This window comes from Marmota monax, unplaced genomic scaffold (genome assembly GCF_021218885.2).
Source record: "Marmota monax isolate L192 unplaced genomic scaffold, Marmota_monax_Labrador192_F-V1.1 WCK01_AAM20220418_F8-fsc00193, whole genome shotgun sequence".
NCBI lineage: Eukaryota > Metazoa > Chordata > Mammalia > Rodentia > Sciuridae > Marmota > Marmota monax.
Window position 1 is genome coordinate 2,748,315 of NW_026695203.1, and position 27,165 is coordinate 2,775,479.

Sequence of the window (27,165 nt, forward strand, 5' to 3'; positions counted from 1 at the left end):
CCTTAAAACTTTTGTAAAGTTACACAAAACATTTGGCTGTGGCCCCACATCAACCCTCCTTTCAGTACAGTGGTCTTGGAGCTCTGTCACTTTACCCTGAGCACCCATCCCCTCAGAATGCTCTGCCTCTAGAGGTGAGGAGGTCAATGACATTGTAGCCTAAAGCATTGACCTCCCTTGGAGGTGGGTCTAACTAGGCACAGTGTCTTTATTCATTTTTATTTTTTAATATTTATTTTCTAGTTATAGGTGAATGTAATATCTTTATTTTATTTTCATATGGTGCTGAGGATGGAACCCAGTGCCTCACGCATGCTAGGTGAGTGCCCTGCCTCTGAGCCACAACCCCAGCCTTGTCTTTTATTTTTTTAGATATTGTTTTTTAGTTGCAGTTGGACACATACCTTTATTATATTTATTTTTATGCACTACTTAGGGTGCCTTACATGTCCAGGCAAGTGCTCTACCACTGAACTACACTCAAGCCCATAGGCACAGTGTGAAGTGAAAGTGAAGATGGGAACCTGTGAACCTGGACGTGCCAGTGGGAAGAGAGCCCGAGGCTCTGAGGCTGTCCTCATCTCCCTTTCCCATGGGCCACCTTGGTAGTTCTTGACCTGCTTGTTAAATGAGAGGTGGGTGAAACTAAGTCAAAGAACAGATCTGGTTATCTTCTTCCCTTAGCCAAGAGTGAATCCGGAGGTTTCCCTCAAATAAATCTCAGGAGTTGTTGAAAGAACACAGCACCAGAAATCTTTAGAAAATGGTAGATAAAGAAATGTTCCAGTTTTACGAATCCCCTCTCTTTTGGCCTCTCTGGCATCCATTAGTTGAGCATCTACCACTTCAAATGCCCTATCCATTGCAGTAGCTATAGAATTTCCAGGTGGAGAGAAGGAAGGCATCAAGGCCAACCTGACAGGTCAAGGGGCCAGGCTTGGGGCCTTCCAAGAAATCTGTTGTAACCATGATACTTGACATTTTCCTCAAGGACATCTCCAAGGGCAGGATGGGTTTCCACCATCGGATGTCTCAGCCTCATTAACCCTTTGTAACTGCAGTACCAATAGTAGGGTCCATGACCTGTGTGGCTTTAGTAGCTCCCTCCTTGTGCCCTTTGTTTTTTCCTTTAGGGAACTACTCCTTAAACACCCCCAAATGTCTACCCTTCTGCTTGTATCCATTATGGGTTTTTATGGTCTGTTGTTTCTAGGCTCAGTGGTTATAAAATAATGCCACCAACTGAAGCCTGTGCACTTAATTCTGTTGAAGTTGTGTAGCTTTGTTCATATACAGCAGTGAACTATATCTCTAGCTCTGAGCAGCCACTCTGGTCACAAGTGGTGAAGATGTGGATGGCCAGGTGAAAATCCAACCTCTGCAAAGGAGAAAGTGTATAAATGCACCATCTTTTGTATAAAAAGAGTTGTAGCTATAACTTATTAAAAAGGAAGGGAAGTAATCTTAACAATTTTATCCTAAAAAGATACTTGCATGCTTGGGACTGTCCTAGTCCTCCATTCCCTATCTCTAGGAAAGAGGGGAGATAGTTGATGCTCTGTGGGTCAGAATGTGTGCTCTGAGGTGTGGCTTGCTGGCAGAAATGAATTAGCCTGGTTCCCCTAATAATATTGACATTATATTTACAACAGAGGGAGGCAGCTTGAGGCCAGGAAAGAAGGGAAACCGCTGAGTTCTGGGAGCATAACCTTTATCAGTCCCTAATCTCCCTGAGGATAATACTAACTCCATGAAATACTCCTTTCTATATCCTGGAAGTGTGCCTAACAGAGAAAGTATGTACTTGATAATGGCCCTTCTGAATATAGAACTGTAAACACGTGTCTCCCTTGGGCCCATAATGTTCTTTATTTTACTAAGTGCAATGGAACTCAGGCACCAGTAGGTCTGTTTCTCAGGGGGTGATAAGACTTGGAGATCTCTGTTCTTAAGATAAGCACTGGTCCTTTAGGGAGACCAGGTAGACACTATATTGCTGATAATTACAAGGATTTCTCCTTGGGTGAGGGATAACTGTCTTCCCTGAGTGCCCACTATATGCCAGGCAGAAGTCTCATCTCATTTAATTTCACAGCATTAAAATAGACCAGGGTAGGCATTATTTTCTTCATTTATATGGGAGGGGAAAAAAAGAGAAAATATAAAGTAAATTTAAAAAATATATATATATATATATATATATATATATATATATATATATATGAGGAAAACGTGAGGCTCGGAGAAGTTAAATTGCTCAAAGTCACAGCTAGCAAGTGGCGATTTGGAATTTAAACTCAGGTGTCTACAACTGTGAAGCTGCACCCTCTGCCTAAGAGTACCTGGAGCATAGTAGGTGTTCAGTAAACGTTTCAGTAAAAATTTCAGAAGGCACCATTTTCTCCTGGGATGCCCAATATATTTGTAGAATTAGCAGAAAACGGGCCCGCAGTCCAGGGCCCTGCCTTGCTTGGGACTTGAAGGCAGGCCGTCGCGCGGACCCCTGACCTCGGGCGGAGCCGCCACATCGCTCTGCGGGCGGCGGTGGCTCCAGCCCTGAGTGGCCGCGGCCAGCCCCCGCGGGCGGGCAGGAGCTCCGAAGCCATTGGCTGGCGCGCCGGCTGCGGAGGGCGGGGAGCGCCGCCGAAGGGGACTGTTTGCTCCTACGGGCTGTAGATGGAGCTGTCCGGCCCCGGCGAGGGGGAAGGCGCCTGGAAAACGTTCTTCTTCTCCCTGGCCGGCCCGAGCGGGGAACAGCACTCCCAGGATGCAGTTTGTGTCAACACGGCCGCAGCCTCAGCAGCTGGGCATCCAGGGCCTGGGGCTGGACAGCGGGAGCTGGAGCTGGGCCCAGGCTCTGCCCCCGGAGGAGGTCTGCCACCAGGAGCCGGCGCTGCGCGGGGAAATGGCCGAGGGAATGCCGCCCATGCAGGTGGGTGAGCCCCGGGCGCCATGGCCGCGCCTGCCGTGGGGGCGGGGCGGGCCGGGCCTCCAGCCTCGCGGGCCCGTCGTGCAGCGCCGGACGCGGCCCCCGGCGGCGGGAGGCGCAGCGGGCCCGCCGCGGCCCCGGCGCAGGCCCCGGGCGGCAGGCCGTGCCGCGCGGCCGCGAGCCGCTGTCCCGCCCGTGCGCGCCCGGCCCTGCCCCGGACGGCGCCCGCCGCCCTTCGCGGGCCGACTGAGGCTCGCGGCAGGCCTCCTGCTCCGCCGCAGGGCGATCGCCTCGTCCAGGTTACACCGCAGCCAGGTGGACGACAAGATCGCAAAATGTTTCAGCGCCATCTCTCCCAAGTATAATGAGCCACCCACTTTTCCTCGGCACCGGTGCGATCCTGGGAAGGGACTGTGGGGAGGTGACTTGGTCGTCTTGGGTCGGCGAACTTGGCCGCATATTGGAGTCCTGACGCCGCCCAAGCCGCGTCCCTGAACGGTCAGCTCCAGCCCCCGGGGGTGGAGGAGGCGCCGGTCTTTCTTTAGGCTCCAACGTGATCTCAGGTGCGGCGTTTGAGAACCAGCGCCCCAGGCTGACATAGAACCCAGGGAAGAGGTTCTGCGGCCACCCTCGAATGGCCTCCGCAGAGGCCCCTCTGCTCCCACCGGAGGAGCCAGCCAGGAGCTGCTGTGTATTCTTTGATCGATTGTCAGCTTCAGGTCTTCAAACTTCCACTGGCAGCCCTTGCCCTCTTCTCTGGCTAGGTCAGAGTGCAGCCTCCCTGAGCCCTGTGGGTGGCTTTGATGAAGAGGCAACGGGCCTTACCCAGCCGGGACTGCAGCCCCAGAGCCTGCTCTCCTCTCTCCCAGAGGGAGAGAGTCTCAGGACACTGTGGGGACAGCTTCTGAGTTTGGGAGAGTAGCAGGCATGCTTGTCACTGGCCTGTCCAGTCCATCTCAAAGCCAAATCCCTCCACTTTCCCAGCAGGAGGGCTTCTTCACAGCAACAGGGAGAACAAAAAGTGAAACCTCCTCTTGACCCATGCAGGAAGAATTGGTTCTCAGCCTGTGGAGCCCTGAATACTAGAACAGTATGTCACTGGTTCTCAGATCCCCAAAGAACTGTGGCCACCCTCCACTCTCCTTTCTAGACATAGCGCTTAGCTCCCAACCTGCACCCACTGGCCTTACTCTTGGGGTGAGGATTCTGTGCAGAAAGATAATGGAGGAGGTCTCAGGAAGCAGGGAGGGGTCCCAGAGCTTTTACTCTTAGCCCTTGTGGAGGGTGAGGGATGTCCCCTCCTCTTGAATGAAGAATTTTGAATGAATGACATTTTTTAGTTAATCTATTTTCAGTTTGCAACGTATTTATGAAAGAATAGTCGTGTAAGGAAAAGGGAAACAACAAGCCCCCCACCCCTGCTTGCCTGTTCTCTAGCTTGGGCATCTGATATCTCCCTGGTCTGCAGCCCTAATAGGAATGGTGGTAGCAGCACATACCTGAAAGGTTGGCATTACCTGTAGCACCCACAGGTGTGCCTGTTGGCAGTGCAGGGTGGTACTATGGAATGACCAGCTGCTTCTCCATGCCTCAATTTCATCATCTTTAAAGTAGAGATAATCATTCTTGTCCTAACCTGCTGAGAGATTGCTGGGAAGATTAGCATCAGAAAGTTTACATGAAAATTCTTACCCTGAAACAAAAAACACGGGGCAAATATGAAGTTTACAATTAAATCTAGCCCATGAAGAAAACAGCTGCTCTGTTCAGAGAGAGAGTCTGAACATTTTAGACAAGGGCCCACAGCCTCGACTTCCAGATGTCAAAGAAGGTGAATTGGTGGCTAGTCTGACTCCCCACAGGCAGGAGGTGGGCTACGGATTGGGGGAGGGCTAGATGGCTGCTCTCACTTTTGCTGGGAGCATTAATGAATACCATGGCTGGAGGTAGGGCTTGGCAGAAGAAAGACAATCAGTGGCATTTGATTAATTGTCCCCTGTTCGCTAGCCACTTTCCCCTCTCTCGCATATTCTCATCCTGGGCTGTCGCTTTTTCCCTTTGCACACAGGCTCAAGAATGGGACATGGATGCCCGGCGACCAATGCCTTTTCAGTTCCCACCCTTCCCAGATAGGGCGCCTGTCTTCCCTGACCGCATGATGCGGGAGCCCCAGTTGCCCACGGCGGAGATCTCACTCTGGACCGTGGTGGCTGCCATTCAGGCTGTGGAGAGGAAGGTGGACGCCCAAGCCAGTCAGCTGCTGAACCTGGAGGGACGCACCGGGACCGCCGAGAAGAAGCTGGCCGACTGCGAGAAGACGGCCGTGGAGTTCGGCAACCACATGGAGAGCAAGTGGGCCGTGCTGGGCACCCTGCTGCAGGAGTACGGGCTGCTGCAGCGGCGGCTGGAGAACCTGGAGAACCTGCTGCGCAACAGGAATTTCTGGGTCCTGCGGCTGCCCCCCGGCAGCAAGGGGGAGGCACCCAAGGTAAGTGGGGGGTCAGCGGCAGGGCTGGAGGTGAGCAACTGCGCAAGGGAACGAAGCCCCTGATTCCAGCTGTCAGGCTTCACAGGCTTCCCTGGCTGTCTCCTTCAGTGTCGTGGTGAAGCCTCTCTCTCCTTAGCCTCTTCTTGAACGTCCTCCCCGCAGCCCTGTGCAGCAGGTTCTTCTGCGTGGGCTTGCCTTGGAGCCTGGTCTCATTACCCCATGCCCCCCCCTCCCCCAGTTCCTGGCTGGCTGCAAAGACCTTCACTATTTGGTTTTTCCACTTGAGAGCTGACCAGTGACAGTTTGCCATTGGTTACCTTTGTACCTGCTTGTCCAAACCATGGCTGAGGACAGACCCAAAATCACAGTGAATGGACTGGCTTTTAAATCTGGATCACTAAACTCAGGTGGGCCCTTTTTGGCCGAATCATTTCTGCTTTCTTCTGGCTGGTCAGCGCTGCTCTCATTGATGCCCTGATTTCGATTTCTCTGAGAGTCTGGAGACACTCAGAGGAGGCTTCCTTGTGTGGCATCACATTCCCGCACCTGTTGCCCCAGTGCCCTGGTCATTGCCACTGAGGCTTGGTGTCCATCCACATCCCCTCTTCTAGGAGGCTACCCTAGCATCTGTGCCATCTGCCTCTCAGCGCTCTTCTCTTTCCTGGTCCTCGCACTCCAACGCTCCATGACCCACCCGTCTCAAGAACTCAACCTCCCCGGCCCTGCACCTCCCTCCACTTAGCACCTCATTTTCTGTTCTCCTGGAGAGCAGAATCCTTTAAAAGAGTCTTTTAGAAGTGTACGCTTGTTATCTCCTGTTCTCTCACCCCCATTCTCTTCTCCCCAGATTTCTATTATGGAATATTCAAACACATACTAAAGCCGATAGAATAGCATGACGGAAGCCCTGTGCACCTACCGTTGGCTTCAGTGCTCATCAAGCCTGACTGATCCTGTTTCTTCTGAATGACTACCCACTTCCTCACTCCTTTTATTTTTTTCAGAGAAATAAAATTTATTTACTGTCTTATGTTATCCCAAATAGGATTTATATGACTCTGCCTTTTTTCTTTCTTTTTTTAAATTTGTTCACACCGTAATACAGTATAATTTGATCAGTTTCCTTCTCCAGTCCCTCTCCTTTTCCTCTCCTCCCTCCCCTCCCCTTGTTCCCCTTTTTCTATTCTACTGGTCTCTCTTTACTTTTTTTTTTTTTAAATTTGTTCCAATCAGTCACACATGGTAGTGAAATGCATCTTGACACATTGTACACAAACGGAACCCCACTCTTTTAATTTTGAAGCAAATGCCAGATGTCAATCACTTTGTTCATAAATATATCAGTATTAATTCTAAAAAGTAATAACTCTTTAAAAATAAATATACTGGCCAGGTGCAGTGGCACTCACCTGTAATCCCCACAACTCAGCAGGATCACAAATTTGAGACCAGCCTTAGCAAATAGCAAGGCCCTGTGCAACTTAGGGAGAGACCCTGCCTCGAAATTTAAAATAAATAAATAAATAAATACGGCTGGGGATGTGGCTCAGTGGTAAAGTGCTCCTGACTTCAATCCTTAGTACCAATAGATAAATAAGTAAACACACAAGGAAGCCCACTATCTATAAAATTAAAATGCATTAATAAAAATAAATAAACTCCATGTTGGCACCACTGCCACAGGAGAAACCTCACCCCACTCCAGTGTCCTGTTGGGGTCTAGATTTTCAATTAATCATTCCTTCCTTTCTTTTTTCTATTTTTTTTTAAATAAGAATTTAAATAAGCTCCACACATTGTGATTGACATGTCGTCGTCTTTTTCAATCTGTAGATTTCTCCTTCATCTCTGTTTTTCCTTGCACTTCATCTGTGAGAGGAACTGGGCTATCAGTCCTGTCTAGTGTCTCACTGCCTGGCTTCTGCTGATGGCATCCCTCCTGGTCCCACTGAGCATGTTCCTCTATTCTTAGTGTTCCAGTAAGCTGGTAATTGGATAATTCTCCCTGGAACCCACTCTGATCAGGCTTGGGTTCCCTCCCTTCTGTCCTATGGGTCTTACCCAGGCCCTAATAAGGTCCACTGATCAGGTCTCAGTCTTCATCCTCCTGACCCATCAGCAGCATGGTGTGCAGGTAGCCACTCTGTCCTTGGCGAGCCTTTGACCTGCTCCCAGGATGCTGCTCTTGACTCCTTCTCTACCCAGTAGTTGCTCCTTCTCAGCCTGCTCTCCTGGGTTCACCTCCTTTTCCCAACATCTTACAGTTTGTAGCGGTCTTGGGCTCATCTCAGCCTTTTGCTCGTATTTACAGTCACTTCCTCATGACTTCCTCCAGTCCCATGGTTTTATTTATTTATTTTATTTATTTATTTTTTAATTTTTTTAATATTTATTTTTCAAGTATCGGCGGACACAACATCTTTATTTGTATGTGGTGCATGAGGATCGAACCCGGGCCGCACGCATGCCAGGCAAGCGCGCTACCACTTGAGCCACATCCCCAGCCCCAGTCCCATGGTTTTAAATGCAATGTGTATATTGTCAACCCCCAAATATATTCTGTCCCTTCTACTCTCTGCCCTGTCCAGACTTCCTTCTTGAATGCCAGACTCATGTTCCTACCTGTAAATTCAGCCTCCATTTGGAGATAGATATCTTAGACTTAATATAACCAAAATTAACTCTGGGTATTCTGCTTGAAGTCTGTTCTGCTCAAAGTCATCCTCGTCTCTACTGATGACAGTTCCATCCTATTCAGTCTCTCAGACCAAAAGCTTGGAGTGCTTCTTGTCTCCTCTCTTTCTCTCACCTTCCAGTATACATGTACAGTGTGACCACACCTCACCTCATCTAGGTATTGCTGCAGCTCCTGCCTGTTCTCTTGGTCTCCACCCTTGCCCCTCTCCCATTCCGTCTACTCTCAACAGAGCAGCTAGAGTGATTCCTTTAACATATAAATTGGTCACAGATACCTAAACTTTCCAAATGGCTTCCCATCTTACTCAGAATAAAAGCTTAAGTTTTATATGTTCCCCACCACACTCCCCATTACACCCTGGCCTCTGACAGTCCTCCAGCTTCCTACACAGGCTCCCAGTTCAGGGACATTCCACTGAGAAGCTCCTTCCCTGGACACTTCCTGGTCATCTGCATAGCTTCTCCCCAACCTCCCGGCTTCCTTCAGGGGTCTGCTCAGCCATCACTTTATCGTGGACCCTTCTGTAGCCACCCTATGAGAAGAACCACGTCCCTCCTGCATGCCGTTGCCTGTCCCTGCTTTGGTCTTCCTCTGAGCACTTATGCCATCAGCATCTTTAATATTTACACCTTTTTTTGGCTTCTTGGTTGGCTTTCCCTGACAAGAATGTCAGTTCTGTTTGGTTCAAGTGTTTGTCACGGCACCTGGCTCAAAGTCAGTATGCCCAAGGTGGTGGCGCTCCAGCTGGACAGCTAGCAGCTCCGTGGAAGGGACTAGGTCTCACATGTCTCCGCGGGTGGCAAGGAGCCCAACCCATCAACTTTGCCAGAGCTGCCCCTTGAATTTATTTATCAAGGCTTCACATACTGGATTGTCACAGGGGCTTTGTTCCCTGCACAACATTGAGTGGGATTTTGCAGATGTTGCTTGTCTATCACAATCAGCATCTACTTACACCCTGCCCTTTGCGCCTGTCTGTACCACGTGTTTTAACTCAGCATTCTGTCCTCATGTAGCACTGTTAGGTGTTCTCTGTGTTGGATGAAGCCTCGGAATCTCAACTGTGGTGTGCCCCTGCATGATGAGGGAGTGGTTATGGGACGTGGAATCAGGGGACTTGGTTGAGTCTTGACTGTCCACTTCTGGTTTTCTACTGTGCGTTAAGCATGTGTTTTCATGATCTCTGAGCCTCCTCAATTCCTCTTTAAAGAACTGAAGTCTGAGCAATTAAGTAAACTTGTAGCTAATCGCTGTGAGCCCCAGTGTTAACCGTCTGTAGCATGGAGACGCTACTGTGCTGGCTTCATAGAATTATGAGGAGGCATTGATTTTGTTTATGGAAAACATTTGTGGGTCCTTGTTAGTTACCTATTGCTGTGTAATAAATGTAGCAGTCTAAAAAATAATTATCGTCTTGCAGTTTGCAGTTTCCGTGGGTCAGGAATTCAGAAGTAGCTTAGTTGGGAACTTCTGGATTATTCTCTTGAATAATCATTCTGGCTTTTGGCTGGGGGTGTGATTATCTGGAGGCTTGACTGTGGCTGGCAGGTCTACTTCCAAGACAGCTCACTCACCTGGCTGTTGGCAGGTCCCTTACCATGTGGACTCCACTAGGACTACTTGAGCATCCTCACAATGTGTCCACACCCATGCCCCCTCTCATGAGGGATCCAGGAGAGAGAGACCAAGATGGAACTGCAGTGTCTTTTATGACCAGTTTTAGAAGTTGTGTACTATTACTTCTTTATATATTTGTTAGAAGTGAGTTACCAAGTCCTGCCCATACTCAGGAGAAGAATTCAACTCCACCTTTTGAAGGGACTATCAAAATTTCATGACATTTGAAAAACCACCACAACTGTAAAACACCATGAGTATGTTAATGCACATTGCTGGCCACAGTTATGGTTCATTATGTGCTCTTGGTGCGCAAGGTGTGTTTTCTTTATCTGCTGGATTTAGGAGGGATGCTGTCAAATCTCTTTGGGCCTGTCAGGTTCTTTTGTGTCTGTTAGTTGGTTCCTAGCTCATTCTGGGTAGTCTCTCCTGTCCAGGTGGATCAGAGGCTGCTGGCAGTCTCAAACCAGGCCTCAGACTTCTGTTATATCCTGTCACAATAAAGTCATTAAAAAGTGATGCCTGTTCCTACACATGAGAATGGAATTCTGAATATTGATTTTCCAAAAAAATGGTAAAGTGAGGCAAAGGAGCTGGTGTGTTGGAAAGATAGGCTTTGGATACCTTCAGTTTGAGATACTTAAAGACAATGAAATGGCGCTGCCTAGAAAGCAGTGGAAAAGTGGAGAAGCAGGGAGGAGTCGGGACAGAGCCTCGTCCTGGAAGAAGAGGAGGAAACAGTAAAGAAGATGTGAGCCAGTTGGACAGCAAGCAGCACAGTAATGGGAACCAAGCAGGCAAAAATTCTAGAAAGATGGACTGACCTTTCAAAGAGGTCTGAAAGGGTAAGGGTTACAGCCGCTGGTGGCCCAGGACCTTCCAGGCTGTGGTTTCAGAGAATGGAGGACACAAGCAGAGTATGTCCCTTAGAATGTGTCAAATGAAGATTGAGAATAGATTAACCAGAGGTAGCAGCTTTGAGTGAAGGTTTTCTCAGCCTGGGATGACCCAAAAGAGAAAGGCGGTGGGAGAGAGGAGGAGCTGAACATGCAAAAGAGGAAAGGGCAGAAGGTAGAGGAGAAGTAAAGGGCACCTATCAGCAGGTTTGCTTTGGCAAGAAGGAAAGGGCAAGGAAGCAGCTTGCCAGTCTCTACCTGAGGTCAAAGACAGAGGCAGGTACAGGACGGTCAGAGAAGAAAGCTGTGGAGCAGTGGAAAGTTTGAAACCAGCCTCCTCAGGGACAGAGCAGGATGTTAACCAGAGGTCACCAAAGACTCCTGGGCAGCCTGAGACATGATGTGAATTCATGGTAGATGTTCTCTTCAGAATTTCATGAGTTTTATCTAGGAACAGGGACTTAAAATGAAGAAAAGGGGCCATGTCTGTGCTAGCTCTAGTTAAAAGTTCTAAGCCTGATTTTTTAAAATTTTAATTAGGTATATATGACAGCAGAATGCATTTTGATTCATTGTACACAATTGCAGCACAACTTTACACTTCTATGGTTGTATACGATGTAGCATCCCACCATATTTGCAGTCATACATACCTCAAGTAATGATGTCCATCTCATTCCACCATCTTTTCTACCCCTCTGCAAACTCCCCTTTGCCCCATCAATGTTCCTCAATTTTCTAAGCCTGAGTTTTAAAGACGGATGGTGAGTTGTTGGTAGGGACAGTGCCACTCTGCACAGCTGTGTATATCACCTTTGCAGGAATTATGTGCACCTGGCTCAAAGGCTGACATTTCTAATTGGCATGTAGGTGCCGCCCCCTCATGAGGCTGTGCACCTGACTCTGCTGTCTCCTTCTCATTTGCACCAAGGTGCCATACAGGTCAGTTTTGGCCCTGTAATTGCAGGTATAAAGACTGATGGATGAGGACTAGGGAAGGGAGGAGAATTGGGGGGCTGGATTTCAGAGTGAGAGCAGCGGCTGGTTCAGGAGAGATGTGAAAGTGGTAAGTGGGAGACCTGAACGGTCAGAGAGGGAAGTCCACTGATTCAAATCACAGAAATGAAACCAATTTGAACGATTTGGTCCAAGGTGAGGTCGAGCTGGTGAAGGCTGAGATGAGTACACACGAGGTTCCTGGTCAAACTGAAACCCCAGCTTTATGTGACAGATCAGAACACTTCAATTGGCAAGTGACTGACATGAGTGATGACAGGCCACAGTGGCACTTCCTCATGCACGACACACCAAGACCTGGAGCTTTCACACATACATGGCTTTGGATTGTACAAGTTTTAGTGACAGAAATGTAACTGTGTCCTCAGGGGTAACCTGACCTGAAATTCAGGTTTCATCATAGAGCTTTATGGTACTTGGGTCACCGATCCCCATTCTGAGACCCTCCCACACCTCTGTCATCCCATACACCACGAGAGGCTCATTGACTTCAGCTTTGCCTTTAGGAATCCAGTTGACCTAGAAGTGAAATAACAAAGGACATCGCTAAATACTTTTTAAAAAGTGGGTGGGCAAAGTTGACCATCAAGGCTGTTGGAAGCACAAGAAGGTCCAGGGGATAGAATTCCGAAGTGGGCTGCCGTGGGCTGGGATCCAGAGGTTGGGACGCACAGAGTGCAGGCCGGGCTCTGGGGCGGGGTGGCTCCTTTACTGCGCAGGAGAAGTGGAGCCAGTGAGGTGGGCAGCAGGCATGAGGCTGAAACCCTTATTGTCCCAGGTCCCTGTGACTTTTGTCGACATTGCGGTTTACTTCTCTGAGGACGAATGGAAGAACCTGGATGAGTGGCAGAAGGAGCTCTACAACAACCTGGTTAAGGAGAACTACAAAACACTGATGTCCCTGGGTAAGGACACCTCCCCTCTCCACCGGTGAGCTGTCTCTGGAGGGGGTGTGTCAGCTTAATGGAAAGACAGTTTATAACAGGGTGAAAATAAATGCCTGGCCACAGGGCTCTCGCCTTAAATTCTCTGTGCACTACTACTATTTTAGAAGACAGGAAAATCTCACATCTGCACCTCACTACACACTCCATCCCAACAGCTGGGATAAGCCCAAGTTCATGTGATGTCAGCTTTCGGAGACCAGCTCTTTCTACACTAGAGGTCTGGGAATCTGTCTGCTTGTCTTCAAGGTTCCTCCTAAGAGGTTACCTACCTTGCTATGTGACTGCTGCCACTCAGAGGGGTGCTCAGGTGGAGGGGTGGCTGGCAGACAGCTCCCCCGTCATCCTGGATCTGGGGTCACTGGCCAACTTCCTTCCCTTCCCTCTCACTTCCAGACACAGATGGCCCTGTGCCCAAGCCAGATGCTCCAGCCCCGGTGGAGCCCAGGGAAGAGCCTTGCGTGTGGGAGCAACGTCACCCTGAAGAGAGAGAAATCCCAGTAGATACAGACACAGGTAAGGGCTGCCAAAGAGAGCGCCAGGTCCAGGGGAGGGCAGGAGAGGAGAGCCGGGTGGCCTATACACCAGGCTGGGGGCGCTACGGTGTTTGGGCAGAGGGAGTGTCTTGAGTCCTCCTGGGGGCCAGTTCTGCTGCAGTTGGAATGTGGTGGTCACTTACAGGAAGAGGTCTTGGGGCCTGAAATCTCAACATGGACACTTATCTTTTGGTTTATTAAAGCTGTGTAGCTTTGGACTCACAGGTAAGCTGGGTGGAGAGTCAAGAAAGTATGTGGGCTTGTGACACCTCCCAGGCCTGGTGGGGAGCAGAGAACTTAAGCCTGGGAGCCACCAGAGGCTCCCTGCCTCGAATCCAGGAGGCTGACGGAGGTGAAAGGGGAGTCTGCTGTGGAGGCGCAGTTCTGCTGGGCCCAGCTCCTTGCCCAGCTGTATCTGCGGTTTCACTCACACCTCATTCTTGCCCAGACACACACCTCCTGCGCACACTTACCCTGTGATGCTCTTTCCTCACTCACCAAAGAACCTCAAGTCCTAAAGGAATCGGTTCCCTGGGAAGCCCACCTGGCCAGCATTCAAAAACTGGGACAGAAGGCACCAGGGTTCTAGTCTCAGCTGAGTCCCCAGGGCCTCAGCTCTCCGAGCAGCAGTGTTGACAGGGTGAAGTCTGGCTCTCAAGCCAGTCCTCTGCCCAACAGCATGAACACTCACCCTCAGCCCCCTGCCTCACTTTCCCAACCTTCTCTCTCTCTCTCTCTCTCTCTCTCTCTCTCTCTCTCTCTCTCTCTCTCTCAATGAGGTCTCACTATGTTATACAGGTTGGACTTACACTCACAATCCTTCAGCCTCAGCCTCCCAAGTAACTGGAGTTACAGGTATGCACTACTATGCCCCGCTCTTTTATCAAGATGAAATTTATGAGCAATAAAAATCACCCTTTTAGGGCTGGGGTTGTGGCTCAGCAGTAGAGTGCTTGCCTAGCCTGTGTGAGGCACTGGATTCGATTCTCAGCACCACATATAAATAAATGAATAAAATAAAGGTCCACAACATGTTAAAAAAAAAAATCACCCTTTTAGGAGTTGGAGTTGTGGCTCAGTGGTGGAATGCTGGCCTGGCCTGTGTGAGGCCCTGGGTTCGATCTCCAGCACCACATATTAATAAATAAAACAAAAGATCCATTGACAACTGAAAAAAAAATCACCCTTTTAAAGTATATAATTCAGTGGTTAACTGAGTGCAATCGTCACTACTGTATAATTCCAGAACGTTCTCATCATGAGAAACCTCATACCCCTTAGCAGCCACTGCCCTCTCCCCTTTGCCCCAGCCCTGGCAACCACGAATCTCTCTGTCTCCATGGATTTGCCTCTTGGCCGTTCCGGCTCAGTGACTCCTGCCCCATCTTCATCAAGACTGCAGATGTCTGAGTTCAGCAGCTGTCCGTGCAGTCTCTAGTATTATGTGGTAGTTTTTACATTTCAGGCACCATAAAGTCCACAATTTCATTGAGTTATCAAACCATCTTGGGACTGAGCACAGGGACCACTTGCCTATTTTATAGAAGCAGCAGCAGCTGAAACCCAGAGAGTGAAATGACTCATGCACTGAGTCGGTAGAGTTGAAACCAGGATCCCCATCTTCAGATTCCTCACCAAGTCTCTTTCTATTGCCTAAGTGTCAACTGCCAGGAGCTAGTACATTGCACAGTAGAATACCAGAAGAGGAAACTGCCCTTTCGCCACATCTTGGGTTCTACTAAAGGATGTGTTCTTTTATGTTTAAGGATGCTGTGCTTTACCCACCCAGCATCAAGGCTTAGCTGTGCCTCTGCCCAACCTGCCTGCAACTAATCAGATCATGTAAATGTATGATTTGTATGTGTGTAAATATATATTTACATACATATATATGCACACAAACATGCACGTGTATGTCGGTTTCTGGCCACTTCAGTGAAAAGCAAGGACAAATCACTGCAGTCAGAGGTCAAACACCTGGCCAAGTCTTCATTACCCGAGTCGTATGGTGTGGGATTGTGTCCAGTCTTTCTAACCCTCTTACACCTCATTTTGCTGCTTGCCTGCCCCTTTTTCTGAATGTTGGTCACTTCTCTGTTGGGACCTTCTATTCCCCAGGGTCATCCAGAACCGGAGACCCCTGCTCTCACCTGCAAGTGCGGGCAGCCATGCTCCTGACCCCAAACGTGCTGGTGACTGGTATACGGAAAAATAGTGTGATTCTCTGTCTGCAGGAACAGAACCCCTGGTGCCTGCACAGGATGCATCCTCCCAAGTGAAGCGAGAAGGAGCTCTGTGTGTCCGGGGCCAGCGGGGCCTGGAGGAAAGAGCCATCCCCACAGAATCTATCACCGGTGAGTGAGCCAACAGCCTTCCAGCCCAAGATGGGAGTTCAGGGGGTGTGCACCGTTCATAACTCCAGGGGCGTCTGTGTGCGTGCCAGGCCAGAGGCTGCACCAGCAATGAAAGCACACTGCGGGTGCAGGACTGGGCCAAGGCAGGATCTCTCTAGGGGTGCTGACACGGCACACAGCATTGACAGTTCATGACTATGCCCAGGCTTTGCTTGTTCTCTTTGCACTCATCTTTCTATTATTAGGTTTGGACTATCTTTCCTCTTCCTTAAGAACAGTATCACCACCGGGCAAGGTAGTATACATCTATAATCCCAGTGACTTGGGAGGCTGAGCCAGGAGGATCACAAGTTCAAAGCCAGCCTCAGCAACTTAGCGAGGCCCTAAGCAACTTAGCGAGAACCTGTCTCAAAATAAAAAATAAAAAGGGCTGAGGATGTGGCTCAATGGGTAAGCACCCCTGTACCAAAAGCAAGCAAACAAACAAACAAAAACTGGTATCACTGCCAAAGTACTAAGTGCAGGGCACTTTACTAGACTTGCTGGGGACAGAATATAGAGACCAGTAAAACCTGCGCCCTGACCCAGAAGACTTTTCAGTGCTTTGCCCAAGTATCATCTTGGGGGAGCTGCTCCCGATGGCATTCCAGCTGGGCTCTGTAGCAGGTGTGTGTGAGAGTCAGAGTTTGGCGTGGCAGCAGAACCAATGTTGTATGTGTTTGTGTGTGTGTAAAGAGAGAGAGGTTGTTTTAAGGGATTGGCTTAGCAATTGTGGAGGCGAGCAAGTCTGCAGTTCCCAAGCAGGCCAGGGGTGGAGGCCTGGGAAGAGCTGATGCTGCAGCTCAAGCCTCAAGCCATCTGCTGAAGGTGTTCCTTTTCCTTGGCAAACTCCATCTTTTCTATCAGAGTTTTCAGGTTGAATGAAGCCTACCCACATTTTGACTTCATATGTAATCTCATCCAAAAAGCATACTTGATAGAAACATCTAGAATAACATTTGACCAAATATCTGGCCAACCCAAGTTGATACACAGAAGCAACCATCACAAGATAGATTAACATACTGTGGCTCCCTCCTCATCCACTCCTTAGAGCTCCATACCTTGACTCCCTTAGGCAAAGCCTCAGACCCATAAGCAAGTGATAGTAGCATCTAGGAAAAGAATTGTTTCTCCCTGGGCATCAGGAAATTCTGGAAAACACCAAGTATTGCTCTCTTTAGAGAGACCTGGAGATAATAAGGCAGTAAAAGGTAAATTGGGTTTAATAGTGGAAGAAAGAGGATGTGGGATCTTTTCTCTCATCTTAGAAAAGTCCTGTTCAAATGACTAAGATAAAAAACTTCCTGAAAGGGGTCATTCTCCTGGGAAATGCCCTCATAAGGATCCCTCCTCTCATAGTGGTCGCAGCAATAGAGTGGGTACCTCATTCTAGGAAATTGTCTTTGGAGCACAAAGACACCTTGTACCTTAAAGTCAACTGTTATGTCATTCCCCTGTGGAATCTACGAATTTACAATCACAGATACATTGTCTGTGTCCAGAATGACTTGACTCTTTGGCTAATTAGAATAATTCAGTTACATACATGCCTGATTTTTAGGGGAAACAGATAATTGCATGAAATCATAGATTTACTCAAAACACAAACTGGTGATGATTTCATTTCATTAACACCTTTGCTGCTCTTGTTCCCATGAATAGACTCCCCCATCTCTGCCCAGGACCTCTTGTCCCGGATTAAGCAGGAAGAGCAGCAGTGCGTATGGGACCAGCAGGATTTGGCAGAAAGAGATATTCCCACAGACCCCAATTCAGGTGAGGAAAATGTCAGAATGAATATTGAGGTCAAAGAAATCATTTACTATATCAATGGAACTGATACTAAAATTACCGTAGTACCAATTTTTCTTTCTTTCTTTTTTTTTTGTGGTGCTGGGGATTGAAGCCGGGGCCTAGCACCAAGTTTTGACAATGTGATACAGGCTCACCCAATTGGGCTCTGTGACTTGTGAATGTTGGCAGAGCTGGGGAGGTCCCCTGTTATCCCTTCTGGAAGCTCTGGCACCAAAGTCTTATCCCAGCCCCATACCAGGAAGAGAGGATGAGAAGCAAAGTCTAAGGATCTTTGTAATTTTTCAACTTATCAAGGGAGAAATTAAAGGGACCCAGGGCAGATGGTGGAGCAGAGTCTCCCTGGTAAAGAGTCCTCAGGCTTCACATGGGTCTTGTCAGTGGCTTTGATTGCTGGTTCTGCATCACCAAATTTCTGAGTCAGACCAATCAGCCATGGCACTGTGGGCTATCAGAGCTGAGTCTTCCTCTGGCCTGGCCTGGCCTGGCCCCATCCCTCTGGGGCTCAGTGGACAGTTGGAAGTCCTGGGTTCCAGTCTGACTTTGTTGCTGCCCAGGCTTTGGGATGAGCTTCCTCCTCTCTGGCAGCTTTAAATTGTGTAGCATGAGTGAGAGCCCATGTAGAGGGCAAGAAGGACCCCATAAATATAGCATGGATGCCCAAGACACCACCTTCCACATGGCCAGAGCCTCTGCATGCAATGGCTTTCCATCCTTCTGTGGGATAACTGCTGGGAGAGAATGAAGTATAATGAACCTTCTTTCCTGAAAATAGAGTCTCTCATCTCGGCACATGACATTTTGTCCTGGATCAAGCAGGAGGAGCAGCCGTATCCTTGGGGCCCTCGAGACACAATGGAAGGAGAGCTTGGACTGGACTCTGGCCCCAGTGAGTAATGCGCCCTCCATCAGGATCCCTGGGTGTTTTGACCAGGGTTGCTTGCCTCAGCCTCCCCTTTTTGGGGTGATGTGTTGGTGGCAGTCTTTCAGAAACTGGAGGAACTGTTTGGATGAGAGAACAGTGCCTGCCCTTGGTTTAAATGGGATTTAGAGCAGAACTCTTTGTACCTGTTGACATGGTGGGATGACAAGGAATGCCAGGAGACTGAACACAGCACAAGAGGGAGCAACAGCAGCCCCCTCCCTAACCTGGCCACCATCCTAGCTCTGGCCTTGAAGCCACAGGACCGGCTCATCAGGCCCTGCCAGGAGCTTCTGCCCCAGCCCTGGTCCTCGGTGCTACTTTCCAATTCTTCCAGGTTGGCTATGAGCAGTCTACCTGGAGGAGCCTTTGCCTGGGACCATACAGGGCTGGGGACAGATCTAGGAAGGCCCCTGGAGAGCTTGCCAGGCTTTGCAAATGACCAGTCCGTTTTCCTACTTTGGTTTGGCTTTGACAACCCATAGGACAGTTTGCCTTGTCCTGTTTTATCTTTGGGATGCCTTTGAACCCAGCATCAGAGAGACAGGAGTATCTGGAAATGTCTTTCCCCACACAAGTCATGATAGTCTATCTATCAGGTCCTGTTTCTTGTCTTCCAAAGGGAGCCTGCCTCCTGCTTATTAATGTTGGAATTTGAAACTAGTATATCAGCCGTCATTTCTTTTGAGGTTTAAAGCCAACCTACTGTGGTGTTGCCAGGGACAGATGGAAGGACTCTTTTTTTTTTTTTTTTTTTTTTTTAATATTTTATCAGTGGACACAACATCTTTATTGTATTTTTATGTGGTGGTGAGGATCAAACCCAGCGCCGCGTGCATGCCAGGCGAGCGTGCTACTGCTTGAGCCATATCCCCAGCCCCGGAAGGACTCTTAAAATTATGTGAAAGAGTCTTTTGGACTGGGGTTATAAGGGGAGAGGGTGGTAGGCGAGACCTGTGTCTGCCAGCCTTCTTCCCCAGCCCTGGCTATGCAAGAGGAGGAACTGGTGTCCTGCTTGACTAAAGTCAGACCGCTACCTAAGTGGACGTTACAATTTAGTAAAAGAGATTTCTGATTTTACCTATTAACGAGTATGTGTTGAGTCTCTACTCTCAGACAGTTAGTGTAAACAGGGTAAAAATCCACCTCATCCAAAGTTAATGTGCAAAGCAGGAGCTCTGAATAGGACTTTGGAGCCCAGTGACTACCATGTGCTTCTGGAAGGAATGGTGGCCAGCTACACTGTAGCTGGGCTACCTTATCCAGGTACCCACATCCACAGAATGTGCTTTGGAAGTGCCCCCTTGATCTCAGCCCACATTATTCACTGCCTGGGGCCAAAACCTTCTCTACTTTCTGTTTATTTAGCCAGTGTTTCCTTAGTGCCCACTCTGTGCCCTGTGTGTCTTAGCATGAGAGTAAGCAGGTCAGAAAGACTTTTCCTTCTGAGCAGCCAGGGCAAAGCCAGGCTGTGGCAAGTGCCCTGAGGGTGATGGGCCAGGAAAACAGGAGGAAGGGACACAGCAGGGCTCTGAGCAGAGCCCCCAGGAAATGCCTCCCAGGGAAGTGAGAGCTGAGTGTGCTCAGCATCCTGAGAAGGAGCTGGCCATAGATTGTCTACAAGAGTGGACCAGGCGAGGGAGAGCAGGGCAAAGGCCCAGGAGGCTTTGGGGGTGAGGCTGGGAAGGCAGGCAGAACTTAGGAGCCAAGTTAGAGTTTGGATTGTGTTCTAACAACAAAGGAGACTAGCAGAGGGTTTTCCGCAGGATCGTGACAGGATCTGGTTTCCATTTTCACAAGGTCAGTTCAGGCATGGACAAGGGGTGGGTGTGGATTGAGCCAAAGCTGAGGAAACAAGGAGGTGTTTCAGAGGCTGGTAGCTCTGCTCTAGTGCTGGTGAAGAGAGGGTGGTTGGTCAGAGTTGGCACAGCAGCAGTGCACATGGGGAGGAAGCCTTTGGAGCTGTGGATGATGGGTGCAGGTGGGGTGAGGACCCAAGAATGACTCCTGGGTCTGGCCTGAGGAAGTGGGTGAATGCAGTGCCCCTTGCTGAAGTGCGCATCCTAGGAAACAGCCAGGTAGCTGTGGACACCAACTATCCCAGTTAGAACCTGTTGAGATTTGAGGTCACATCCAAGTGGCAGTGTCCAAGATGAGCATGGGAGTCTGAAGTTCAAGAGAGAGCTCAGAGCTGAACTGATTTGGGAGCTATAGGCTGCTGTGACTTCACATTAGCCCCCTAGAGTTAGGCCACACTTCACCAGTTGAGGCCACTGTACTGCACAACACTGCCTTCCCTTCAGGTACAGCCACCAGCATGGGGATCCCAGGCCACCCGCATTTCTGACTAGCTAGCTACAAATTCTGGGTTCCCACTTTCCCGCTGGTTCAAACATGTGCTATATAAAGCCTCACAAAATTCAGAAGCTTGCCACATTTATAATTGCAATGCTATTATAGCCAAAGGGTTTAAATCAGACCCAGCCAAAGGAAGAATCATAAGTCTAGGTCTGGGAGGGTCCTAATCATGAAGTTCCCATTGTCTATTCCCTATGGAGTCAGGACATATCACCTTCCCAGCACCCTGATGTGTGACAGTATGCGGAGTGTTGCCCACCAGGGAAGCATGCCTGAGCATCACTGGTCACAGTGCTTATTGGGTTTTTGTAGCTATGACTGACTGGGTCACTGACCAAGAGGCTCAACTCAATCTCTAGCCCTCTTCCTCTCCCTGGAGATTGCACTGGAAGCCCCAACCCTGTTATCATATGGTTGATCTTTCTGGCATGGCCAGCTCCATCCTGAGTCATCTTATTAACTTCAACCCTTTTTTTTTTTTTTTTTTTGGTTCCGGGGATAGAACTCAGGGGCACTTGACCACTGAGCCACATCCCCAGCCCTATTTTGTATTTTATTTAGAGACAGGGTCTCTAGACAGGGTCACTGAGTTGCTTAATGCCTCACCATTGCTGAGCCTGGCTTTGAACTCATGATCCTTCTGCCTTGGCTTCCTGAGCTGCTGGGATTATAGGCATGTGCCACTGCACCCAGCTTGTAACTTCAATTCTTTAGAGGCCCGTGAGTCACCTCATCATCAGCACTCCATCAGAGTCCACTGTGGGCAACAAAAACACAGGAAATTCCAAGGATTTAGAGACTGGTCCAGGAACCAAGGACAAAGGCAGTGAAATTATTACACATGGGCTGTTTTAAGCCTAAGGATCGTGTGAGTTCTGGAGACAGTGTTGACAAAGAATTAAAAGAAATCCCAGGCCCAGGCCTGGTAGGAACCAGAAGAGCATGGCCCTACCAAAGCTGGGAGAAGGGGAGGGAGGGAGGGGCCGATTATATCACAGCCATGAGAGGTTGGACATACACTACAGGGGGGCGTTGGAGAGTGTTGTTGACCTTGACAACATTCTCATTGGAGTGGTGAGAGCACATGCCTGACCCTAATAAAAAGGGGGAAGGGAGGCAAAGAAGTGCTGAAAGCAAGTTTAGGTAACTGTTAGTTAAAGTGGCTGTGAAAAGGCGCCGATAAATGACGGCAGCTGGGGCTGGGGCACAAGGGGTCCCAGTTGGGGTTTTAATTGAACTGCCTTCAAGAGTAAAGAAGCAAGCTAGTTGTGGTGGCACACGCCTGTAACCCCAGCAGCTCAAGAGGCTGAGGCAGGAGGATCAGGAGTTCAAAGCCAGCCTCAGCAAATTAGCGAGACCCTCAGCAAATTAGCGAGACCCCAAAAATATAAGAAGGGTTAGGGGTGTTGCTCAATGGTTAAGCAACCCTAGGTTCAATCCCCAGTACTCCCACCCCCCAAAAAAGAGAGTTAAAGAAGCAAACTTTTCACACCCTTTGCCAGAACTCAATCACATGCTTATATCTGAATTAATTACTAACAGGAAATCAAGGAGAAGCCCTCTTGGCCATGCCTGAGCGGGCACCATTGGAGGAGGAGGTGATGTGACATGATTATGGTAGAAAGGAAAAGCAGAACCCACTAGAGAAAAAAGCCAAGACAGTGCAGCATACGGTCTCCTTATGAGAGTTCTGCAGCTTTCTGCAGTAGCCTCAGGCACTTGAGTGCAGTCACAGAATTGGGGTTCCCCAGGGAAGCACACTGGGGAGAAGAGCAAAATGCGACAAGTGTTTGCCATGGAGGGATTGTCCTGGAGAGCCAAGTTAGGTAAGGCAGAGAGAACAAAGTCTGGGTGCATGGAACATGGCGAGACAGTGAGAGCTGGACTGCTGCTCATGCTGAGTTTGAAGACTTAGTCTGGGTAGGAATGTCCTAGGTTGGCTTCCAAGGGAAGCATCTCCAGAGGGCTATGAACCCATAGTTTCTTTGCCACCCTTTGGGAAAGGCATCTGTGAAGGAATAAAGAGTAGCCAGGTAGAGTAGAAGGAGTGGCAAAGACTCAATGCAGTTACACAGGGCCATAGCCAATGGCCCAGAATGCCCTGGAGCTGGCATGGCCATTCTGAGACATCCTGAATTGAGGCAGGCAAACTTTATTTTGCTTCTGGCCTTGCCAGTGTCCCATAGAGGTAGCTGTCTGCCTGGCTGGGTGGAGTGGTGGTGGTGGTGGTGATGGTGGTGGTGTGGTGCTGGGCCTGACCTGTTACAGGCATTCAGAGCAGGTCTTGAGTACGGAGAGTGGGGTGGAAACAGGGCAGGCGCAGTCTGGGAGGTGGCTTCAGTTGGGGCCTGGACAGAAGTGGGAGCATTGAAAGGTACACCAAGAAGAGGTGGGAGTGGGACCAACTTCTTCACAGTTCCACCACAGGCTGCCCCTAAGTGGTAGATGGGGCTTTTCCAGGCTGGAGCTAGAGACGAGGGAGCAGACAGAAGTGGAGGCACAAGAAGACATCTAAACAGAAGGAACACTTGAGTGCCTCCTGGGTTGGGCACTAAAGACACTGTTCTGATGCTCAGGGTTTGGACTTAGTCTCCCACTAGCCCCCAAGGCAGTGGAGAGCTGTGGCCTAGTGGCCTGGAGACTCTGGTGTGCAAAGAAAAGCAGCAGGCTGCGTTGTCAGGAGCCAGGGGCCATCAGGCCTGGGTGGCACTCACACTGCCCAGATGCCCAGCCTGTTATTGCCCTGACTACAGATCCATCTGGGCTAACTGTGGTCCCAGCTCCCTCTTTTACATTCCTTTAGACCTCTAGACTGATTTTTACTGTAGAAAATTCTGGCAAGTTCTTTTCCTACCATTGAGAGAATCTCCAGAGATAAATTATCATTGTTCATTAGATTGCAATTAAGTCTAATTATTTCCAGGCAGTGTACCTTTCAAGGTGGCTTTTGGATTGCAGGCCCCTACCCCTTAGCTTCAGCCTCCTGGAAGGCTTTCCTGTCCCCACCTGCCACCTGCCTGGCTGCTTCTAGTGCTTCCCAGCACATGACTTCGTCAGGCAGAGGGCCATACAGACAGCCACCTGTCATCTGCTCAATCTCCTCAGTTTTAGAGAAACTTAGGCCCAGATAGCCTGTGACCTGGTCCCTTTCTCAGGAACAGTGTGGGGTCCCAAGTAAGAGCACTGTCAGTATGTCACTTCTTCCTGTTTTCCCCCAGGTGACAGCCTGCTACTGGTGAAGAACCCACCCCAGGCCCCTGCTCAGCCCCAGCCCCAGCCTCAGCCTCACCAGCAGAGCCTGCCGGCATTGGCAGTGCCTGAGAACCCTGGTGGCCCCGGGAGCCGGGGGCTGCTGGATGAGGGCTTTCCAGCCCTCCCAGGGGAGCGCACCGTGGGCGAGGCGCCACCAGGTGGGGAAGGCAGTGCAGGGAGCAGTGGCAGCGGAGGTGGCGGTGGTAGCGGTGGTGGTGGTGGCGGCGGCGGCGGCGGCGGCGGCAGTGGCACTGGTGGTGGTACTGGTGCAAGTGGAGGCTGCGGCAGCTGCTGCCCCGGTGGTTTGCGGCGGAGCCTCTTGGCACATGGTGCACGCAGCAAACCCTACTCGTGCCCCGAGTGTGGCAAGAGCTTCGGCGTGCGTAAGAGCCTCATCATCCACCACCGCAGCCACACCAAGGAGCGGCCCTATGAATGCGCCGAGTGCGAGAAGAGCTTCAACTGCCACTCGGGCCTCATCCGCCACCAGATGACGCACCGAGGTGAACGGCCCTACAAATGCTCCGAATGCGAGAAGACCTACAGCCGCAAAGAGCACCTGCAGAACCACCAGCGGCTGCACACAGGCGAGCGGCCCTTCCAGTGCGCGCTCTGTGGGAAGAGCTTCATCCGCAAGCAGAACCTGCTCAAGCACCAGCGCATCCACACGGGCGAGCGGCCCTATACGTGCGGAGAGTGCGGAAAGAGCTTCCGCTACAAGGAGTCACTCAAGGACCACCTGCGTGTGCACAGTGGCGGCCCGGGCCTTAATGCCCCTCGGCCGCTCCAGGCCCCACCAGAGCGAGACTAGGGCTGGGCTGGGGGCGGGGGAGGGCCAGAATGGAGCCAGGGGCGGGCGAGGGGCTCCGGAGGACCTACCATCCTGCCCCATCCTTCTTGGTGCACCTTCCCGCCCTCTTCTCACCACCTGCTGGAAATCGGGCACAGAAATTGCACTCCATATAGGGTTCCCCTGAGGGTTGGACAGGGGTACCCTAGGCTTGTCCAGCCAGAATGGACAGCCCACCTCATCTCATAGGGTGGACCGCGCCACCCAGGAAGATGCCAGAGGGACAGCAAGGAGGTGAGAATCATTGGACACACTCGGCCCACCTAGTGTGCCTATTGGCCACTGGGGCCGCAGATTGTTGTGATCAGGGGAAGTGACCAGGGAGTCTCTAAACCCTTCTGAAATAAGGAAATATAATCCTAAGGTTAGGAGACGCCCTGTAAAGGAAGCCAAGGTCACTGGTGAGCTGAGGGATGCGCTAAGGGTAACCTCCTCACGATGACAACACTGCCTCGCGTTTGAATAGCGCTTTATACTTTTTTAAAAGTGTTTTCTATCCGTTATCTATTTTCACCCTTAGCCTATCCCTCTGATAGGTGGGGTAGGATTTTCCTGACGTGGTAACTGAGGAAAGTGAGACACAGGTGAGATGGTTTACCCAAGATCACACGAGAAGAGCGTGGTGGAGCCGCACCAGGGCTCCGGCCCAGCGCAGTGTCCCCACCGCACACACTGCCTACCTCCGTCGTCTGAGACCACTCTGGCCTGGCCTTCCTGGTCTCTTTCCTTCCCTTGACACCCCCTCCCCCAAAATTAAAAGCATCAGGGGCCAACTCCTGGGTTACTGGGGGTGGGGAACAGATTGGCTACAAAGATGCCCAGATTCGTGCTCCAGAAGGCTCTTTCTATGAGAGACGCCTGGGCAGTAGCGCGCTCACCCCCAGCCTGTCCTTCCCGCCTCCAGTCCCTCAATCCGGTGCAGCAGCAGCTTTTCACTGCACAGTGAGGCCCCGCCCTCCAGAGGCAGCAGTGCTCTGGGTCAGACCTCCCCTGATGATTTTCTCCAATTCTCCAGGGGAGAGGGAGAGGCCTTTGCTGCCCAAGCAGCCACCAAGGAATGAGTCTCTGCCCAGGAGGGCTGCACAAGTGGGTGCTAGAGTTCGAGCCTCAGTCTCTTTCCTGCCCTGGGCCTCCCAATTGGTGCTATCTGTTACCTGACCATGCTCATGGACATGGACACAGACTACTATGCTCTGACCCTGCAGGCGCCTTGGGAAGCGCGCAAAGGACTCCCTTACGTGTTGGTGCATCGCTCCGTGGCTCTGGGCACCACGGCCCCAGGGGCCACAGTCTCCATTTCAGCGTCTTGCATGGCCAGGCACTGGGGTGGGGTGGCATGCCCCAGGACCCTTTTTTTTGTGTCAAAAATGGCTTTTCCTGCTCCTCCCATGGATCCCGCTTCTCTCATAGCCACCGGAGCGCGGTGGGCGGCCAGCACTCTGCCGCATCACCTTTGTGAGCGCTCTGCTTCTGCCCTTCTGTTCATCTGCGCTCCTCTGCTTTCCTCAGACCCCTTTTTGCCGTGCAAAGGGAATTGTTGAAATTAAATAAAAGGTATCCAGATTGCAGACTGCATGTTCACAAAGCTGGAGGGTTCTGCGTGGCGTCCTACAGTAAAGCCTCAATGAACGGAATCCAAATAATTGGGATTTTTTTTTCCATTCCACTTTTTTAAGGGGGCGAATCATAGGAAAACAAGTTAGGATGGGAAGTTAAACATAGATGAGTTTCAGTGGAGAGCTGATAGAGCAGATGGGAATCTGTTTCAAGCATCGGTTGGGAGAGGACCATATACTACTTATCAAAAGCATATGCAAAAAATTAATATTTTCATAATCTTAATCATGGAATATAAGATCCATTTTTTTGGCCACTGGAAGTGTGAGGAAGGGGGAGAAATCATCACTGAGATATGGGTTTTAAGATAGCACATAGCTTGAATCTAGTCCCTTTATTTTACACGCCAGGCACTGATTCCCCAAGTGTAGTGATTGAGCTATTTGAGTCAAGCCCTCAGTTTCCTGAAGCTTACTCTGGTGGGTCCCACTGCACTGAAAGCCATGAATGGCCCTGACCTATGAATGGCAGCACAGGCACAGAGAGCCTAATAGTAAAAGAAGATGACACTTAAGAAGCTGGCCTCTTTCAGCACCTACTGCTCAGATTCTTCTATGTTCTTCCAGGCCTGTGTCTTTTCCCAGACACTTGATTTACTTCCTCATCTTTGGATATCCTTTCTGAACTTTCTGTCCTTGGTGGCCTGGAGAGTTTCAACAGGGATGTCTGGACTGCAACATTCCTCTGTATTGCCATCACACTACTGGGGACAGGCAGGCCCTGCAAAGGCCAGTGTTTGAAAGCATGCACTGAGGTGCAGGGCAAGCTGAGGCGGGTGGCCAGCTCAGCAGACGTCATGCTCATTGCCTCATTCCCTAACTTTTTGCACTGGG

General features: G+C 50.1%; 1 protein-coding gene across 2 annotated transcripts; it reads left to right on the top strand.

Moving 5' to 3' along the window:
• Window positions 1–2,653: 2,653 nt before the first annotated feature.
• Znf282 (zinc finger protein 282) lies at window positions 2,654–26,283 on the top strand. Of its 2 annotated transcripts, none has more exons than XM_046429810.2 (8): window positions 2,654–2,932; window positions 4,998–5,417; window positions 12,424–12,550; window positions 12,986–13,105; window positions 15,360–15,479; window positions 17,184–17,297; window positions 18,109–18,222; window positions 23,832–26,283. In XM_046429810.2, exons 1-8 carry the CDS (start codon window positions 2,768–2,770, stop codon window positions 24,674–24,676), a joined length of 2,025 nt encoding a protein of 674 aa, XP_046285766.1. In that variant the 5' UTR covers window positions 2,654–2,767; the 3' UTR covers window positions 24,677–26,283. The 2 variants fall into 2 exon arrangements, with proteins under 2 accessions (XP_046285766.1, XP_058430324.1); XM_058574341.1 differs by lacking the exon at window positions 2,654–2,932 and adding an exon at window positions 3,167–3,321.
• The last annotated feature ends 882 nt before the right edge of the window (window positions 26,284–27,165 follow it).